At 45.0% G+C, this 21,449-nt stretch overlaps 1 protein-coding gene across 3 annotated transcripts in view; it reads left to right on the forward strand.

Moving 5' to 3' along the window:
• Positions 1 to 21,449, forward strand: part of LOC137423841 (DNA-directed DNA/RNA polymerase mu) — a 135,158-nt gene that overhangs the window by 14,570 nt on the left and 99,139 nt on the right. For all 3 annotated transcript variants that reach the window (XM_068111385.2, XM_068111387.2, XM_068111388.2), the window contains exons 3-4: positions 17,592 to 17,690; positions 20,219 to 20,389. In XM_068111385.2, the coding sequence (XP_067967486.2) occupies positions 17,592 to 17,690; positions 20,219 to 20,389 (270 nt within the window). The remainder of the gene's footprint in view (positions 1 to 17,591; positions 17,691 to 20,218; positions 20,390 to 21,449) is intronic.

Here is a 21,449-nt window from a genome sequence, read left to right on the forward strand (position 1 = left end):
AACCCGTGTAGTCTTGAAAAACAAGGACACGGGTGGGGTTTATGAGCAGCAGATTTGATTGGTTGAGATGATTAAAATGCTGTAATAGTTTGTCCAAGTTCTGCTAATCTAAAGGGTTTTGAAACCGAGCTGTTAGTGATTACCAAAATGACTAAAAAATCACCAAAAAGGTGATTTGTGTTCTACAGAGTTTAAGTACCGTATATAATTCAATTGAAATAAAATAAAGATTTTAAAGGTTGTTGAAATTTTTCAAGAATTTACTGCCGTTGATGCAGCATCTTTTACACCACCCTATCTAACATGTTACATTATTTATTCATGCCTGCTGTTTGTGTCCTTTATGACGTTCTTAAAAACAGTAGGTTTCCTGTTTGGAATGATTTTCATTTTGTTGACTGCCAGGTACAACAACAACAACAGGCATTTTAAGGCCATTTTCCCTGCTAGAGCGGGGGTTAGCCTTGCGGTCCCCATGACAATCTTCTCCATTTTGCCCTATTTTCTGCATCTCCCCTTGTTAACCCCCTTGCCCGCATTTCTTCTTCGACCATCTTTAGCCAAGTCTTTCTCGGTCTTCCCCGTCCTCTACTTCCTTCTACATTTCTACTTCACTACATTGCCTACATTGCCATTGCCTACAATGCCTAATCTTCACTACATTTCTACATTTCTACTTATACTTTTTCTGCTGAGAAAAACGCGGTTTATCCCGTATGGTCCTTTCCCTCATGGTTCCTCTGTGCTGTCTTTCCCTCGCGTCCCTCTGTGCTGTCTTTCCCTCGCGGTCCCTCTGTGCTGTCTTTCCCTCGCAGTCCCTCTGTGCTGTCTTTCCCTCGTGGTCCCCCTGTGCTGTCTTTCCCTCGCGGTCCCCCTGTGCTGTCTTTCCCTCATGGTCCCTCTGTGCTGTCTTTCCCTCGCGGTCCCTCTGTGCTGTCTTTCCCTCGCGGTCCCTCTGTGCTGTCTTTCCCTCGCGGTCCCCCTGTGCTGTCTTTCCCTCACGGTCCCTCTGTGCTGTCTTTCCCTCGTGGTCCCCCTGTGCTGTCTTTCCCTCGTGGTCCCTCTCTCGCGGTCCCCCTGTGCTGTCTTTCCCTCACGGTCCCTCTGTGCTGTCTTTCCCTCGCGGTCCCTCTGTGCTGTCTTTCCCTCGCGGTCCCCCTGTGCTGTCTTTCCCTCGTGGTCCCCCTGTGCTGTCTTTCCCTCGCGGTCCCACTGTACTGTCTTTCCCTCGCGGTCCCCTGTGCTGTCTTTCCCTCGCGGTCCCACTGTACTGTCTTTCCCTTGCGGTCCCCTGTGCTGTCTTTCCCTCGCGGTCCCTCTGTGCTGTCTTTCCCTCATGGTCCTCCTGTGCTGTCTTTCCCTCGCAGTCCCTCTGTGCTGTCTTTCCCTCGTGGTCCCCCTGTGCTGTCTTTCCCTCATGGTCCCTCTGTGCTGTCTTTCCCTCGCGGTCCCTCTGTGCTGTCTTTCCCTCGCGGTCCCTCTGTGCTGTCTTTCCCTCGCGGTCCCCCTGTGCTGTCTTTCCCTCGCGGTCCCTCTGTGCTGTCTTTCCCTCGTGGTCCCCCTGTGCTGTCTTTCCCTCGTGGTCCTCCTGTGCTGTCTTTCCCTCGCAGTCCCTCTGTGCTGTCTTTCCCTCGTGGTCCCCCTGTGCTGTCTTTCCCTCATGGTCCCTCTGTGCTGTCTTTCCCTCGCGGTCCCCCTGTGCTGTCTTTCCCTCACGGTCCCTCTGTGCTGTCTTTCCCTCGCGGTCCCTCTGTGCTGTCTTTCCCTCGCGGTCCCCCTGTGCTGTCTTTCCCTCGTGGTCCCCCTGTGCTGTCTTTCCCTCGCGGTCCCACTGTACTGTCTTTCCCTCGCGGTCCCCTGTGCTGTCTTTCCCTCGCGGTCCCACTGTACTGTCTTTCCCTCGCGGTCCCCTGTGCTGTCTTTCCCTCGCGGTCCCACTGTACTGTCTTTCCCTCGCGGTTGTCAGCTCTTTCACGAGCCTCGATTCAGTATTTAAAAAAAAAAAAAAAAAAAAATTTCATTTCCATCACTCTTCTCAACCAGTCACGTTTCATCCTTCCTCAGCACATGACCAAACCTTCTCAACCTGTTTCTCTTCACAGCATCCATCACAGGCTCTATTCCCATCATCTTTCGCAATTCATCATTTGTCTTCCTCTCTCTCAACGATACTCCGCGCATCCACCGAACCATTCGCATTTCCACCCTTTCCAGCCTTCGTTGCTGCTCTATGTTCATTACCCATGTCTCGCTCCCATAAATCATAACACTTCTCACACATGCAGCACACACCTTTCCCTTCAGCTTCAACGACACTCCCCTCCTCATCAGCACGCCACTCAGTTCCCGAAACTTCTTCCATGCACATCTCACTCTAGCAACCGTTGCCGAGTCTGATCCACCTTCTCCATTCAGCATGTCTCCTAGGTAACAAAATGTTTTCACTGTTGACTGCCAGGTAGACAGAGTAAAAAAAATAATCTCACTCCTCTATGCAGTATGGTTAAACTGCATGTTATTGTTCCAATTCATGTTCAAAATACAACATTCACTTTATATCAAGTTGTTCCTCGATCATAAACTGACATTTGTACAGTGTTGAGGACTAACACAGGGTTGACTATCTCGGACTTCATTGAGGACTAACACAGGGTTGACTATCTCGGACTTCATTGAGGACTAACACAGGGTTGACTATCTCGGACTTCATTGAGGACTAACACGGGGTTGACTATCTCGGATTTCATTGAGGACTAACACAGGGTTGACTATCTCGGACTTCATTGAGGACTAACACGGGGTTGAGTATTGAGGACTTCATTTAGGACTAACACAGGGTTGACATCTTGGATGTGGCATACGTAAATGCAGTTTAGAAATTCAAAACATCAAAGAAGTCCAAATGAGTAAAGTTCTGTGGTTTTTAAATCATAATAAAAAACAAATAGTGTGCAGGACACCCTGTACAGGAGGTTTTACACCATATAACTCTACCATATTGTACTCTGTTGTTTACAATCACTGCTCTCACAGTGCATGTATTATGTACGATTTACCTCTGAGAGATGTACTATAACGAGAGCCATTGGTCTGTCTGTCTGTCTGTGTCGCCATTTTTCTCAGAGATGGATGAATGGATTTTTGTCAAACTTTCAGAGGTTGATCAGTGAGTGCTTGGGAGTGTTTCAGGCAAAAAATAAAAAGTAAAAAGTTCGGTTTAAAATTATTTTTTTTATCACTCTATAGCATCAAAGCCTTTTTGATTAATGAAGGTTATACAGAAGTACACATTCGCATAAATAAATACAAAACAATCACCAGACATTTGAACATAAATAATAAAACAATTCCGGAAGCAGTCAAAGTTGGTGGTAAGGGTTCTTCTTCTTCCTGACGTCATCATACTTAACTCAGAAACGTGATGAACGGCACATTCAGCAGCATATATTCAACAAAAAGGTAAAATGATGATTTGACATTTGTGATGGATTCCGATTTGGATGTAATTGCTTTTCCATTATATTTGCCCTCCTTCCAAATACGTTAATGTTTATTTTTCGTTTGAGCAACGCTGGGTACTCCAGCTATAAACACTTTTATACTTTACTTGGGATACAAATACAAATACAACTTTGTCTGGGGGGTAACATCGGCTTTGTGGCTGCGGCCTCATGTGAGGGTGTGGGGGACCGGGGGAAGGGCGTAAATTCTCTATGTAAATGTGTACCTTGTAGCGCCACCTGGTGTTGGTGGTAGAGGGTATTACAATTTCCCTTTTTACCTGGGCAACACTGAGGTTATGATGCACTCTTTGCACAGGTAAATTTTCCTGCTTCCCTTCCCCCCCCCCCCCCCCCTTCTCCAAAACGGAGGGGCTTGTCAAAGCCACCCCCTTCCCCCAAAGTATGTATATGTAGTATATCTCTCCCCTCCCTCTCCCCTCAACTCCCCCTCCCCCTCCCTCACCTCCTCCTCCCTCTCCCCTCACCTCCTCCTCCCCTCCCCCTTCCACTCCCCCCACTCTCTTCCTCACCCCTCCCTCTCCTGCTCTCCCCCCTCCCTCACCCTCCCCCCACCCCCCCATGCCATGCCGGTACTCCTGCTAGTATCTAATACAACGGTAAATCTAACCGACTTGAACACACGGTCCATACTATTCTTGCCACATGATTGCTATGCCCCCCTTCCCTTTCCATGTCACGTTATCGAAGATGATATCATCATATAAGAGCACACATGGTAGATATGATGCTGACGGAGTCCCACGAACAAGAATGTACATCCAGGATGTTCAGCAAAGTTAGGGGTATCGAATAGTACAGCAGAAAGGTGAAAGTATTGTGCACTTAATGATAAAAGCATTAAATTTGGAACAGAGTTAGGTCATATCTAAAGGAAGATTTTTACCTATAGAGCCATCGCAGAAATGTCCTGTGGCAGCAGTGGCAGCCATTTTCCAAAATGGCTGCAATTTCCATGCACTTTCTACATACGTCTCGGATTGGGATATCTCGTCTCATTACAATTTTGATTGATTGGAACCGTTTCACATTTGTAAAGTTAGTAATGGTATTTTAAAACCAAGAAATGCTGTCTGGTGCACATCCATTTGGTGCCAATGTCACAGATCTGCTGTATACCGATAAATAATATGTAGGCGGATGCTCAATACTCTGCTGTGATACTTAAGCTGCACGTTCTCCTGCACATTCACAAAGTGCTGCACATGGAAGAGCTGCCTTAACACATTTACACAGCCCTCTACAGCCGCATCTCAAGAGTCCCCGGCAGGCCTTTGATGCTTCTGGAAGTGTTGTCCAGCATGCATACCATTCCCCATTGTCACCCTTGTTCCATCCCCATTCGCTTGGGCTTGGAAGCTGAGGAGCTACAATCATCATTTGGCCCCAGCAGTAACCAGATAGTAGTCAGGTTCACTATGTCAATAAATTATATTTCGTTCAAAATCATGGTAGATTAGCAAACCTATACATTTTTGGAAAGGTTATAGCATAAGGAAACTAAAAATCAATGTTTACATTTGGAGAGATACCTGTATGGCGGCCATTTTGGATTTTCAAAATGGCCACTGTAAAATACATATTTTGTTCTATTTCTGCCTCTAATTACCCTAAAAACTTTTTAAAATATTGTTACAGACGCGGTTGTGGATGTTGGTTTACCGAGCGGTTTGGTATGGCCGCGTCTGCACAGTTTACCCGACTTTACTCGAACGTTGGCCGAGTCGCGCTACGCTAAATCAATTGAGGAAAAGGACACAACGGCTGGGTTAAAATGACACGACACCAGGGGTACGGTTCTCAAGACCTCCGGAGGAGGTTATAATATTGCGGAAGGTTAGATTACAAAGACAGGAGAGACAGCATAGAAAGGTGGGCACTTAAACACGGTCTTATCTTAGCCCCGACAGACGACAGATAAACGGGACAAGACTGACTCACACGGGGATTGATGGCAAGGAAAGGCGGGTAGTCGATGGCTCAAGGTGCACTCTTGGCTCAGGGACAGGATACAGTACGGTCCAGTAGATGCAGGGAGGTCACAGCGCTCGGAGGTCGCGTTTGGTTCTCTTTCGTGGCTGAGGCGCATCTCACGTCACGTCCGGTAGGCTGCGTATATCCGGCGGGGAGTGACACGCCCTCGGCTCGTTAGCTCCGCCCCAGATGGAATCGGTCCGCCCTTCTTATTGGGTGCGGGGGGTTACCGGGCTCCGCCCTTGACGAGGAGCTGACAGCCAGCCCCTTCGTGGTAACCCCGTAACCTGGAGCACATGGGCCATGGCGGCTAACCGAGCCGGAGTGAGGACGCCCACTCCCCGCACCGCGGCCACGCTGCCCCCGCTTTGGTTGTAGTTGTTGTTGTTCCATGAGATGATGGGAGGATGCGGAGATGAGGTTGGGGGGGAGGTATTGGGAGGTCCTAAACTCACTACTGGTGCCATACAATCACATTCTGGTGCAACGAAGAGTCAGAATTAATGGAAACGAGTCCTTAACTGACATAGACTAAGAATAACTAGCAAGAGGTCCTATAGTTCTCTACGTGAGATGCGGTGAACCTGGGCACGACATTTAATGGGGGAAAAAGGGGAAGGTCGGTTCTACAGAGTGTTGTTTACAGACAATGGGACTAGGGAATGGGGGATTGGGGATAGTTGGGGAGTATTGGGGAAATAGGGGAATATTTACAAGCGGATATGGATAGAGGCCAAATCCCATATCCGCAACAATATACTAAACCTATATTTTCAGGGACAAGGAATCCAATGAAAGTATCAAATTAGTGCTATGGGGAATGGTAAGACACGAATCAAAGGTTTTGAATTGCAAAATACTGTCTTTATTTTCGCGATAAGTTGCATAATCAAATACATGTTATCATTTTGTACAGGCAGTTAATAACATCAAAATGTGTCACAATAATTCATATCACCAAACATACACAGGCAGTCAGCAAAATCATATATACACATGCAGTCAGTATAACTTCACATCTACACAGGCAGTCAATGACAAAATATACACAGGCAGTCAATGGCATCAAACATACACGATTACAGAATATGCCATTTAGAGTTCGTCGTCACCGTCCTGTGTGTCGTATCCGACAATATAGTCCACATCGTTTTCACAGTCCGTTCCACACAAGCAAAGGTCGGTCAAATTGATTGGCAAATCGAATTGGTCGAATGGTCGATCGAATCGAATTCGATGAATCGAATCGAATCGAATCGATCGAATTGGTCGAATGGTCGATCGAAGCGATTGGTCGAATTGGTCGAATTGGTCGAATATAATTGGTCGGAATTGGCAAATGTAAGCATTGATTTTCAGATTTTCCATGTAATAACGTTTCCAAAAATGTATAGGTTTGCTAATCTACCAAGATTTTGAACGAAAAAACATAGTGAACCTGACTATAGGTATGCAGTCCTCCTTGTGTGTTGGATTAATGCTGCCTTTGTTGGAGGAAGACCATCGAGTGCTCTACCCTTCTGAGAAAAGAGCTGTTTGAGGGCCTGATTGACACATTGCTCACTACTGGTACGGTCATACAGCAAGATAACAAAACTGTCTAGTTGCTCCATTGAGTCATCTACAGACTCTGGTGTAGCACTCGATGTGCAAAATGCTGATGTCACCTCAATGTAGCACCTCCATGTGTCCCATGCAGTCTTCTTTCCTCGACCAGCAAAGAACGAGACAGTGTCACATCCCGTGAATGCATGAAACACTGGCAGAGCTGCACACCTCTCAGGACCCAGAGCCTTGGTCATATCGTGAGCTGCCAAGATACGAAAGTTCTTTCCAGTTGCAAAGACAACTCACAGCTCAGGAATGTTGAGTTGCTGTGCTGCTGTCACTGTCAGAACCACCACATCAGCATCAACAGTGTGGATTGAGATCTTTGTATACCCTGTTTCACAGCATCCTGCACATGGAGCATGATTCTTGTATCAGCTTCCTCGTGGTTGCAGGGAGCAAGGCCTTCTTCATCTTGACGCTGATTACAAAAGATGCCAGAGTGATGTGTGGTGATGACTTGCTTGTCGGGGTCCATTGATCTGATGCAGACTGCCAGAAAAGAGAACAGTTCCATCTTGTTCTTATAAATCCTGAGAAACTCATTCCAATTCCTAGGAACTAGGGTGGATGGGTCTCCACGTCTTCTAACTCCTTTCCCTCTTCTCTTCCGTGTACCTGCCTTCAGACTGTCCGTAAAGTATTCATCCCACACAGTCTACCCGTCTTGCTTGCTGCAGGTGAGCTCTGATGTGAGGTAGGAACACTGCAGTTGCTTAATCATCCGATTTTTTGGCTGGACCAGATTGCAGCATATTGACAACTGCAGCTCCATACAACAACAACAACAACAACAACAACAACAGGCATTTTAAGGCCATTTTCCCTGCAAGAGCGGGGGTTAGCCTTGCGGTCACCATGACAATCTTCTCCATTTTGCCCTATTTTCTGCATCTCCCCTTGTTAACCCCCTTGCTCGCATTTCTTCTTCGACCATCTTTAGCCAAGTCTTTCTCAGTCTTTCCCGTCCTTTACTTCCTTCGACATTCATTTCCATCACTCTTCTCAACCAGTCACTTTCATCCTTCCGCAACACATGACCAAACCATCTCAACCTGTTTCTCTTCACAGCATCCATCACAGGCTCTATTCCCATCATCTTTCACAATTCATCATTTGTCTTCCTCTCTCTCAACGATACTCCACACATCCACCGAACCATTTGCATTTCCACCCTTTCCAGCCTTCGTTGCTGCTCTACGTTCATTACCCATGTCTCGCTCCCATAAATCATAACACTTCTCACACATGCAGCATACACCTTTCCCTTCAGCTTCAACGACACTCCCCTCCTCATCAGCACGCTACTCAGGTCCCGAAACGTCTTCCATGCACATATCACTCTAGCAACTGTTGCCGAGTCTGATCCACCTTCTCCATTCAGCATGTCTCCGAGGTAGCAAAATGTTTTCACACCTTCCAGCTTCACGCCATCTCCAAGATCCAACTCAACATTTCCTCCATCTGCAGCTCCCTCTGTGCACACCTTACATTTGAATGTAGCTGCCACACTGGTTAATGACCCTCTCAAACCACTACATTTTTGATGAACCCACTCAGGGCTCCATCAAGAACAATAACATCTGTAGCTGGTGCAGATGCACTGGTTTGTGAAGGAACGAGTTCTTCCAGACAGCCTACCAGGTGTGATTTCACCCCAGTTCTCAACTTGCCATTTCTATGACAGCGAAGGTGGGCAAGCCTGATTCTCATGTTGAAAGAACTCGTTGAAGTCCCCATCTTGTATCTGTGAGGCAATGTATAGCCTGGAGAACAAATAACAGTCGTTCTTCAGTGTTGTTAGCTGTTGTTGTCCCTTTGACTTCTGTTGGGCTGGAGGCCGGCTGAAGAGGGGCAGGTTGTTCCTCTTGATTGGCTCATAAATATGTTTTGTTTGGTTGACTGGGCGCTCTGTGACATACGTGTTGTACTGATGTTGTCCAAGCTTCTCAATGTGACGTACAGTGTCTATGACAGCAGGATCAACAAGGTCTCTACTGTCCAGTATGAGAAGATCACTGCGATCCTCACAGAAGGGATTCCACAGTCTTTCCATTGTATCTCTCAGAGATTTGGCATCTTTAGCAAACCTGATCATGATGCCTGTGATCTGACTTCTTTCTCCTCTCTGTTGAGCATTCAAACTCTTCAATAACTTGTGCCATTTCAGGGCCACAAATCATCCATCGCCTCGGTGCTGCTGGATTCTCAGTCAGGCCAACAGCTCCACCATCACCCTTTTGCTGCAGCATTGTTTTGTTCATGGGCCTGATCTTTTGCTATTGCAGAGAATGTGGAGATACTTAGGACTGTCTTCACCACAAAGTTTCCTTTGAGAAACTCTGCAAAGATCTCTGGATGTTTCATTTTCAATGTTACCATGTCACACAAATGGACAGGAACCCACCTGGCATAATTAGTGTGGTCTAGAGCAAAGAACCAGGGTGTAATCTTGGTCAAAGCATCCACGTATAGCAAGAAGTCTGCCTCACGTATTGCTCTCACATAGATCATTAGCCCGAGCTCCAAATTCAGTATGATGAGCTAAAACTGGAATTGAGGACTGACTTCAGCTCGCTTGAAACACCAGTCTTCTAGAGGCAATATGCTTTCTCCTTCTTGCAGGCTTTGCCCATACTGGTCATATGTGTTCTGCAGGAGTAGGTACAGAGCCCAGGCTGTCACCTGATGAGCACGACGTGTTCGAGTAACATGAGAGGCTTTGAGAAATGAATCTGCAGTGCCAGATGTGGCCACACCTGCTTCTACCAGTACACTGGTCCATCCACTATTGTCTGGAAGCCATTTCTCTGCGCAGTCCACCGAACAACAACAACAACAACATGCATTTTAAGGCCATTTTCCCTGCAAGAGCAGGGGTTAGCCTTGCGGTCCCCATGACAATCTTCTCCATTTTGCCCTATTTTCTGCATCTCTCCTTGTTAACCCCCTTGCCCGCATGTCTTCTTCCACAGTCTTTAGCCAAGTCTTTCTTGGTCTTCCCCGTCCTCTACTTCCTTCAACATTCATTTCCATCACTCTTCTCAACCAGTCACTTTCATCCTTCCTCAACACATGACCAAACCATCTCAACCTGTTCCTCTTCACAGCATCAATCACAGGCTCTATTCCCATCATCTTTCGCAATTGATCATTTGTCTTCCTCTCTCTCAGCCACACTCCGCACATCCACCGAACCATTCGCATTTCTACCCTTTCCAGCCTTCGTTGCTGCTCTACATTCATCACCCATGTCTCGCTCCCATAAATCATAACACTTCTCACACATGCAGCATACACCTTTCCCTTCAGCTTCAACGACACTCCCCTCCTCATCAGCATGCCACTCAGTTCCCGAAACTTCTTCCATGCACATCTCACTCCAGCAACCGTTGCCGAGTCTGATCCACCTTCTCCATTCAGCATGTCTCCGAGATAGCAAAATGTTTTCACACCTTCCAGCTTCACGCCGTCTCCAAGATCCAACTCAACATTTCCTCCATCTGCAGCTCCCTCTGTGCACACCTTACATTTGAATGTAGCTGCCACACTGGTTAATGACCCTCTCAGACCACTACATTTTTGATGAATCCACTCAGCGCACATTGTACATTGAATGGAGTTCACTCCGACACCCTTCCTGCACACAGCACATGGCCACTTCCCAGTTCTTTCCACCTCACCACATGCTTTACCACTTGCCATCACCTTCGTCTTTCCTATATTCACCTTCAGACCTTTTGTCTCCATACTTTCCTTCCACTTGTTCATCTTTTCCTTCAGTCCATCCATACTTTCCGCAATCAATACCAGATCATCTGCATACAACAACTCCCACGGTAAACCCTCCTTTACGGTCTGAGCCAGCACCTCCATCACAGCTACAAATAGTAGTGGACTTAGTACCGACCCCGGATGCACTCCCACCTTCACCTCAAACTCACCACTGTTCCCATCCTTCGTCCTTACAGCTGTGCGCGCTCTTTTGTACATTGCCATCACAACTCTGATCAACCATTCCTCCACTTCTAACTTCCTCAATGCCCATGTCAATACTTTGCGTGGAACCCTATCGAATGCTTTCTCCAGATCAACAAACCCAAGAAACAACTTCTTCCTCTTCTCCATGTACTTCTCCTGCATCTGCCTCACAATAAAGAGGGCGTCTGTCATTCCTCTTCCTGGCATAAATCCAAACTGCATTTCGTCGATCTTCACCTTCTTCCTTATCCTCCTCTCCAACACCCTTTCCAATACCTTCATTCCATGCTCCAATAACTTTATCGCTCGGTACGAGCCACACTCCAGAGGGTCACCTTTCCCCTTGTATAGAGGGACAAGGGTACTCATTTCCCAATCCACTGGAATGCGGCCTTCTTTCACCACCAGATTACAGATCTCTGTCATTCTCTTCACACCCCAACTTCCTGCTGCCTTCAACATATCTCCCACAACTCCCGTCGGCCCTCCCGCTTTTCTACTCTTCATTGCTTTTATCGCTTCCTCAACTTCCTTCTCAGTTATCTTCTCTGCCGGTCCTAAAACTGGGTTACTCTCTATGTTGCCATCCCATTCATTCTCTGTATTCAACAGCATTTCCATATATCTTTTCCATCTTCCTTTAATTCCATCTGGGTCCACAACAATTTTTTCCACTTCATCCTTCAAGCAACTCGCCCCCATCACATCACACCTCTCTTTCGCTATCTGCTTTGCAATCCTGAATACCGCTCTCTGACCCTCTTCCGAATCCAAGCGTTCTCCGAACATTTTCCTCCATGTCTCCTGCGCCTTTGCTACCTCTTTCTTTGCAGCCTTCTTGGCTGCCTTATAACTTTCATGCTCTGCTTTTTCTGCTCCCGTACCCTTCGCCTTCTGCCACTCCTTGAACTTCCTCCTCTTCTCGTCAATCCTCTTTCCAACTTCATCATCCCACCACCATGTTTCTGAGTGCCTCGGTGGTCCTTTTGTCCATCCACATACCTCACCAACGGCTCCCAACAGACTATCTTTCATTGACATCCAACCACTTTCAAGCTCAACCACATCATCCTCGACCCGACTCAGCCTCTCTTTTAATGCCTCCCTTACTGTCACCTCTTTCAACCTCCACACCTTCATTCTCGGTTGGTACTTCACCCGCCGAGCTCTCCTCGCACCTTTCACCCTTATGTCGCAGACAACCAAGTGGTACTGTGAAACAGCCTCCTCCCCCGGGATCACCTTTGTGTCCCGGAGGTGCCCCCTATCTCGCCTATGCACCATCAGGTAGTCAACAGTTGTCGTTGACCCACCTGACGTGTATGTAACAAGCTTATTATCCCCTTTCTGGAACTGAGTATTACAAATCAACAAATCAGCTCCATCAGCAAACTCCAAAATCCTTTCACCTTCTGCATTTCTCACACCATATCCGTAACCCCCATGAACTCCCTGAAAACCGTCCATACTCCTTCCCAGATGTCCATTTAGGTCTCCTCCTATCACAACAACTTCCTCATCTTTCACGTTTTCCATCAGCTTCTCTATCGCACACCAGAACTTGTCCTTCTCTTCATCGCTCCGACCAACCTGCGGAGCATATCCCGAGATGATGTTCACCAAGAGCTTTCCAATCATCATTTTCACCATCATCAACCTGTCACTCACTCTGGGCACACTCACCACACTGTCTACAAACTCCTCAGAAAACAGGACACCAACACCATTCACGCCCTCGGGGCACCCTTGCCACACAAACTTGTATTTCTGTCCCTGCCTACCATTCACCATTCTCACACCACTTCCCTTCCATCTCGTGTCTTGCACACAACATCTGTCCACTCTTCTTCTGACCAATACTTCCACCACTTCTCCTGATCTCCCTGTCATTGTCCCTACATTCCATGTCCCAAACCTCAGTCCACCGAACATTACAATGAATTTGTCCTCACCATAGCTTGTTGGCCATCTCCACTGGATTTGCTTTCCAAGTGTAAACAGAGGGTGATCCATGGTAATGATGGGTACTTGTCCAGGAATGAGTATCTCCACTGCCTTCTGTACAACATCCATTGAATGACGAATCATGGCAACAGAGTTTGCTTGGTCATATAACAGGGGAAGAAGATCACTAAGTGATACGCTGCTCTCTGGCTCTGAACCAACTGCCTGCTGACTTGCGTGATATGCAGCCCAGGAGACAGTTTCTTCATTACTGAATGAGTCAGTAGCGACTGTCTGCTTCACATGCTCCAGCCAACTGAAAACACAAGAGAAATACAATAATGTAACTTATTTTCAAAGAAAAACTACATGTATACATTTTCAAAGAACAACTGTAATTAGGTGATTATGAAAGACAACGTCCTATACTTTACCTGTATTCTTTCTGCATGGCCTCAGATATACGTCGACAGTCAGCTCTGTTTGGCCCATCTGTTTTAGGCACTGGTGGATCCTTTCTGGGCACTGGGGCTGAAGGCGCACTGGTATACGATCTAGCAACTGGGCCAAGGTCCTTTTGGAGGCAGTCTGGGTATCATCACAACCCTGCATGGCCCATTTCACTCCACTGATGTCAGAATTTGGATGCTGAAACAGGGATATGCCTGTCCCATGGATTGAATCATGAGCAGTTGTCGAGCTTGGATTATGGTCTATGTTATCAACTGCAGCAGTTGTGAAGAGATCACCTCTCAGATGAGGAGGGCAGACCACTTTCTCAGTCTCATAGTGTTGACAAATCTTGTTTCCTAGATTAGTGGAGATGTTCAGCACTCTGTCATATGAGATAGACTGTCCTAAGTTGAACAGAGTGTCTACAAGATCACGCTTGCGTGTCTTTGTGTGAACCATCACTCCTTGATAGACTGGCAGAGGTGTCTCTCGTTTTTGGCTGTGTGTTGTAGCACTTGCTGCAGTAGAGGTCTCCCGATGGCGCACAAAACTGTTGAACATCAACAGCTGTGTGATGGAAAGTCCTGGTTGAGGCACTGATGTGAAACTTGCTTGTGTTTTGATATTTGGCCCGTTCAGGATCATAGCTACCAGTGCAGAAAGGGAACTTGGTAACGGTTTTTCTTGGCACTGATCACCAAATGAACCACTGAATGTTGTTTTCATTTTCAGCATGTCTCTCCAAACTATGTTAGCAGCTCTTGCAAGAATAACGGCATCACTGTCAGCATCATATTCACATGCTTTTTGTAAAGCAGGACCAACATCCTCATTGAAAATAAGTGCAACCTCTCGGCCTTTTGTTTTTGCTATCATGTCTGGAAAATAGGCCAAGATTCGATTGTTAAGCCTGGTGGAGTGAACGCGTCCAGTGAGCTCAGTACCAAGCTGTTCCAGTCTGCTTGTATACAGTTTGACCAGGTCTGACATATGGAATACTGCAGCCACTCCACTGTCCATGCGAACTTCCTCAACATAGGAAATCAGTCCAGCTAATGCAATGCCATGGTTGACGGAATCAACGTCAGTCTCTTTGGATGACTTTGTTTCTCGTGCTCTGTTAAACAGAGAGACCACGCATTTGACCTGGTACTTGGCTTCCTGTGCAATCAAGTCACCAGCACTCAATTTGGCCATCAGATACTTGTCTTCGAGTTGAAGGGCACATTTCCTGACCCGAGCATCGAGGTCAAATGTTGATACTTCATGCAATGTCTCCCCAGCCTCAAATTCACCACAAAAGAAACATTTTGTAGCAAGAGCTGAAGACTGCCCCGTATTCAGACGGGTGAACTTCTTGCTCACTTCTGCACTGGTACTTTCTTTGTTTGATGACTTTCTTTTACCCGCACAATGCAGCTTGGTTTTATTGCATTTCAGCCTGCAAGAGTCATGAAACTTGGCCTTATGATGTTGCAGTTTTGCCTCAATTCCATCACCATCATCCACTTGTGAGATGTATTGCAAGGGTATTGTTCTTGGCAGACAGCCAATCCTGCAAAATGCCTGAAGATTGCTGGCTATGGTTCTGTAACCTGTTTCCTCTGTACCTCACCTTGAATTAGCTGGGCAGATCAGCGACTCGGAAGTTTCTTCCTGACACAGAAAACATGTGTCCCAGTCGATTGGATATGCTCTACTGGATGTCCCTGCAGGCTGCTGAGGATCCATGAACTTGTGTACCTTCGCCATTGTTAGCCAGGATATTTAGTTTGACCACCACCAAACACTAATTAAATGGTGGACCAACACCAGAGTTCACAATGTAGATTGACGTAGCAAATGAGTTATGGTCATCACCTGTAAGCAGAATAAACAGTATGTAAGTAAGCATCATTCCAGGCCATACATACATACATACATACATACATATATACATACATACATACAGACATACATACATACATACATATATACATATATACATACATACATACATACATACATACATACAGATGGGAAAACAACACATAATACCATGATTATACTCATTTTATTACATTATCATGACTCCTGGAAGTACTTCATAAGGCGTGTTCCCACCTGTTTGGAAAAGTGGTTGTCACAATGTCACAGCCATCATGGAGCAAATTTGCAATGGCCCTAAAGCCAGTTTTCTTACCCTGGACATGCCCTAGTCATCTGCCAAGTTACATCCTTTTATCATCAAGTGCACAACACCTTCATACATTTCACATAGTCACGTGAAAAAGTAAGTACACCACATGTAAAGTTTTGACTTTTTTAACATATTTCAACATACAGCTATTTGATCTTCATTTCAACAATATTGATAGATAAAGGTGATATAATATAACAAATATCATGAAACATTTACATTTTGTAGTCCATTGTATAATTTAAATAAACATAAATACAAATTTCGCATGTGGAAAAAGTAAGTACACCCTTGGCTCTAATAGGTGGTATTGCCCCCTTTGGTGGAAACAAGGTCAAGTAGGCGTTTCTTATAACTGTCTACCAGTCTCTGACATCAACTGGGAGAAATTTTTGCCCACTCCCCCATGCAGAATTCTTTCAGCTGTGCGATGTTTGAGGGGTTTCTTGCATGCACAGCTCGTTTCAAATCCCCCCACAACATCTCGATGGGATTTAGATCCGGGCTTTGACTTGGCCATTCCAGAACCCTCCATTTCTTTCTTTTCAGCCATTCCTTGGTGGATTTACTGGTATATTTAGGGTCATTGTCATGTTGCAAAGTCCACCTTCGGTTGAGCTTCAACTTTCCGACAGATGGCCTCACATTATCCTCAAGCACCCTCTGGTACAATGAAGAATTCATAGTGGATTCTATGATGGTGAGCTGCCCAGGCCCTGATGCAGCAAAGCTGCCCCAAACCATAATATTTCCACCACCATGCTTTACAGTTGGTATCAGGTTCTTGTGGTCAAATGCTGTCTTTGGTTTTTGCCAAACATGTCTTCTGGTACTGTGGCCAAATAGCTCCACCTTTGACTCATCTGTCCAGAGCACATTGTTCCAGAAGTGTTGGTCTTTTCCTTGGTGTTCATTGGCAAACTTTAGTCTTGCCCTGATGTTCTTTCTGGACAGAAAAAGTTTCCTCCTGGCACACCTCCCATGTAGATCAAATTTGTGCAGCCTCTTTCTCATGGTAGACTCGTGCACTTTGACATCAACAGTGGCAAGAGCTACCTGTAGGTCCCGTGATGACATTCTGGGGTTCTTAGAGACTTCTTTCAGCATCTTGCGGTCTGCTCTCGGGCTGAACTTGCTGGGGCGGCCTGGCCTGAACAAGTTGGCAGTTGTTTGGAATCTTCTCCACTTGTTGCTGATCTTTCGGACAGTCGAATGATTGATTTAAAATTGTTTGGAGATCTTTTTAAATCCCTTCCCAGACTCGTAGGCATCTATAACCTTCTTTCTGAAGGCCTCAGAGTGCTCTTTTGATCTAGGCATGGTGACGCCGCACACTTCAACAACAAAGAGCAAACCAACCTCAATGTCTGATGTTTAAATAAGACAGGTTCCTCCAAGATCCTCTCTAATGATGTTCTAATCATTTGCACCTGAGCTGGTGCACCTGATTCAAATTTTAGGTATTTGAAGTAGTGATAAATGTAGGGGTGTACTTACTTTTTCCACATGCGAAATTTGCATTTATGTTTATTTAAATTATACAATGGACTACAAAATGTAAATGTTTCATGATATTTGTTATATTATATCACCTTTATCTATCAATATTGTTGAAATGAAGATCAAATAGCTGTATGTTGAAATATGTTGAAAAAGTCAAAACTTTACATGGGGTGTACTTACTTTTTCACATGACTGTATATGCTGGAATAGAAAGGGTTTGCCATTCCATATGATTTTCCCAGCATGGCTGCTCCAAATAAATGCTCAGTTTCCTCACCACTTGCTAAAAACGATTTGATATAATTTATGAAGAGATTTATAGAATGACTGCAGACACACGTATATTGTGTCTTTCTATTAGTTTAAACACTCTCGGTTTCATGAGAAGAATGTGCTATTCAACATGTCTGTGTCATGTGGAAAACTAGGAAGAGAGCGAGGAAGAAGTCTGTACTCGGAGTTCGTCAATCCCGATTTACGCCTGCCAGAGGAAAACCCCAGTGAACCATCTCAACCGCCATTTTACTGTGAGAACACCACCCCTATGATCCCCCTCTCTCACACCCACCTCTGTTTTATTACCTTGCTCTAAGCTCTATGCAACCAAAAACAAAGTGATGTTCCATTCCCAAACACATTGTAAGATGTGTTGATTTTTATGATTTTTCCCCCCTTTCTCATTCCCTTTATTTCCCTAAATTTGCTTTTCATTGTGTTTATTTTCCTCATTCTCGTCATTTTGCTAATTTTCTCGTTACCCTCGCCAGAGGAGAGGGTATTGCATTTGAGTCCGTTTGTCTGTTTGTTTGTTCGTCCGCACAGAATAAATATTATTTTCTCTGCAACCGTTGGTCCGATTGACAGGAATTTTTTTTACAAAAGGTGCAACTTCACCTGTATAATTTTTTAAATGATAATTATGACGTCATAGTCACGTGGTATGGGCGCCATATTTGAAAAATCGAAAAACTTTGCACCTCTATATCTCCGAAAGTGCTGCATAGAAAAAAATGAGACATCGCTCATTGTAAAGGACTCTCCATGTGGAGTAACATCTGTTAATGATGATGTCATCGGTGCCTCCATTATGACGTCATAATTCGACAAGTACAAAACATCATCCGATCAAGATGAAATTTCTTGAGCATAATTAATCTAGGGATAGATTGGTGGACAAAAAAAAATGATGACGTCATCGGTCACGTGGTTCAGCTGCCATATTTGTTTTAACACAAAACGCCTTAAAAATACTGAAAACACATCCTGGCGAGTGTCTGCAATCTCTGATTGCTCTTTCTTGTTTACTTTGTTTTAAATATTTATCAATTAAATATTTTACTATGATGGAATGACAATCTCCCCGGGATTGTTTCTGCCTTAAAACGTTTTGTTGACTTGTGCTGAAACCCTCCCTTGAAGCTGTGGGCCTCCATTATTGTAACTTTGCAGATTTACCTGGTTTATAATCTGTGCACTGCAATATGAATACAACGTCTTGAGAAGTAACACAGCTTCATATGTTAGCATGGACTGACAGGACAGCCTAGACGTAATGTGCACTCGCACCTGAGCTGTCTGTCTAATCTGGGTCCAGCAATAAACCTTTACCTGGTGTTTTCCATGCAGAGAGACGCATCAATGTGTGTTCCATCCATCAGAAGGATGTTGAGCTCTGTTAAGTCTGCTAGCATTATATATGGTGAACATAAAATATCCCATGGTGTCCTTGACGAGGAGGAGGTGAGTTATCACCAGCACTCTGGAAAAATTCCAAACTCCTGCTCTAACCGACACCTCTGTGCTGCATCAATGGCAGATCCATGTTTCCAGCAATGATGCAACAAATTCTCAGCTATGTGCTTCACACTGATGTATAGAACACATGACCTGAGCTTTCATTGAACAATGAGGTAAACAAGAATTTACGTCATTCGGGTCATGTTAACATTTGCACGTTGAATACTTTTTTGCGGTGTGTTTAAGGCACTCGTTACACTTTCTAACAAGAACACGATGCTTCGCAGTGGTGACACTTCTTGGCAGTTTTTTTTTATCAACTCGTTGTCTTGATCTTCACTTTTCTTTGGTAGAAAATGATGAACAAAATACGGGGTGCCCCAGATAGGACTCACCCATGAAAACTATCTGATAGATATTTTACATAACCTTTTCAAAAATATTTCAATAAAACATTTTAAAACTTGAATGATTTAAACTATGTGTTTCCAACATTTTTTGCACGTGTTTGAGGAAATGGCAAAATGATATAAAGCACGATGTCACAATTATGGAATGATTCGGCCGAAACTTGGTGGATAATATGGGAGTGTGGCAAGGACGAATTTATTATATTTTGGTTAAGATCCCGATCCAGATACGAGGAATAAATGTTTAACTTCACCATATTTAAAGATACGACTAAAACGATATAAAACACGATATTTCAAAAAGTTGTGGACGGAGTCTGAGAAAACTTGTTGGATTTGTTGGTTCGGTGACGAGAACAAGCCGATTTGATTTTGGTTCAGGTCCAGACGCAGATCCTGTTCCATTTGTTATGTTGACTTGTGTCCTGATATGTTCTGTGTCCTAGCTCTTCCACGAGCCGAGACCATGTATAAAAAAGTACACGGACGGAGCACACAAACAACAAAAACAACAACCGTTTTATCGCAATTAGGCAAAGATTGGCATATACTGTCAGTGAAACGATGGATCTTCGATGTTAGTTTCATAATCTATTTTTTCTGTTATTTTAAAAAAAAATTTTTTTTTTTTTTGCTCTAAAATCATAAAATTTTCACCATTGGTTTTTGTAGCTCCTATCTCCCCTACCCCCCAACAATAAATTGGTCTGCACTCCAAAAAAAAAAACAGAAGAAGAAGAAAACTCCAGTTTTTACAGCTTTAAATGATTTTGCAGTGTTTGACATCTGCGGTATCGTAACGAAACCTATTGCATATGCACATGGTCATGCACAAATATTGCTTAATATAATATAACTCACTATTGAATTTTCTGACTGCAGTTCCAGTGTAATGTTGTTCCTCTTAGGATGCACTTGAAGACTTGGCTGAAGGTGCGGCGTTCTCGGAGAGCAATGGTCGGGCACTGGCTTTTAGGAGAGCTGCGTCTGTTTTAAAATCTCTCCCTTTTCGTGTTGCCAGAATGGAGCAACTGCAAGGAGTTCCATGCCTCGGGAAGCACTCACTAGGGATTATCCAGGTGTTTCGTGCATTTTGACATTTTGTCTTGCAAACGGAATTTCCTTGCTTGTTTGATTACCTGACTGACCTCCTCTCCAGACACACTCCCACCCGCAACCTCCGCTCTGCTGGTACCAACCTCCTGACCCCCCCCCTCCCCCCCCCACATGCGGACCAAATTCAGATCCTGGGGGGACAGGGCCTTCTCCATCGCTGCTCCCACCCTCTGGAACTCACTACCTCACACCATCAAAGACTCCTCCTCACTCACCACATTCAAAACGTCACTCAGGACCCACCTGTTCAACACTGCATTCAACATTTAACCCACAGCATTTAACCCCTGACTATGTCTTCTCCTTCTCCTTCCTTTTGCTTTGATTATTTACCTGTTGATTTTTGTCTTTTTGCACTTGTTTTTTTGTACTCTGTCAAAGCGTCTTTGGGCTTCTTGAAAAGCGCTATATAAAATAAATGTATTATTATTATTATTATTATTATTATTCTCCTTGAGCTTTAAACCGTGGGTAAAGAGAGATTGCTGTGAAAGTCCTTTAATTTTACCAAATGTATACGACATGAATCATGGCTGGCAAGATAGCATGAAAAGAAGAAGAACCACCTTTAGAGGCCATTTTTCTCCGCGGAGCAGGGGTTGGCCCTTTTTCGGGCACCAGTGGTCCCCTTTTTGAATTAATATTTTACAGCCGGATGCCCTTCCTGCCGCCAACCCTGTTAGTCGCCTCTTGCGACACACAGGGAATTACCAGTGAACTGGTACTCAATTTGCTGACCTCGGAAGGATGAAAGGCTGAGTCAACCCCCCTGGTGTTAATTCAGCGATCGACCGCGATTCAAACCCAGGATCCTAGGACCCCAAGCCGGCACCCTAACCGCTAAGCCAACACCAGGCTTCGACAAGATAGCTAACGGAAGAGCTAATGCTTCTGTAAGAGAACATTTAATAAAGGGAGCGGGAGAAAAGAGGGGGAGAGAGAGAGGGAGGCACAACAACAGTACAGAACAGGGACATCAGGAAATCTGTGGAAGGGAGAGGGCTGGGGCGGGTGCACGTGGGA

Source organism: Myxine glutinosa, chromosome 3 (assembly GCF_964187855.1).
Source record: "Myxine glutinosa chromosome 3, kmMyxGlut1.1, whole genome shotgun sequence".
Taxonomy (NCBI): domain Eukaryota; kingdom Metazoa; phylum Chordata; class Myxini; order Myxiniformes; family Myxinidae; genus Myxine; species Myxine glutinosa.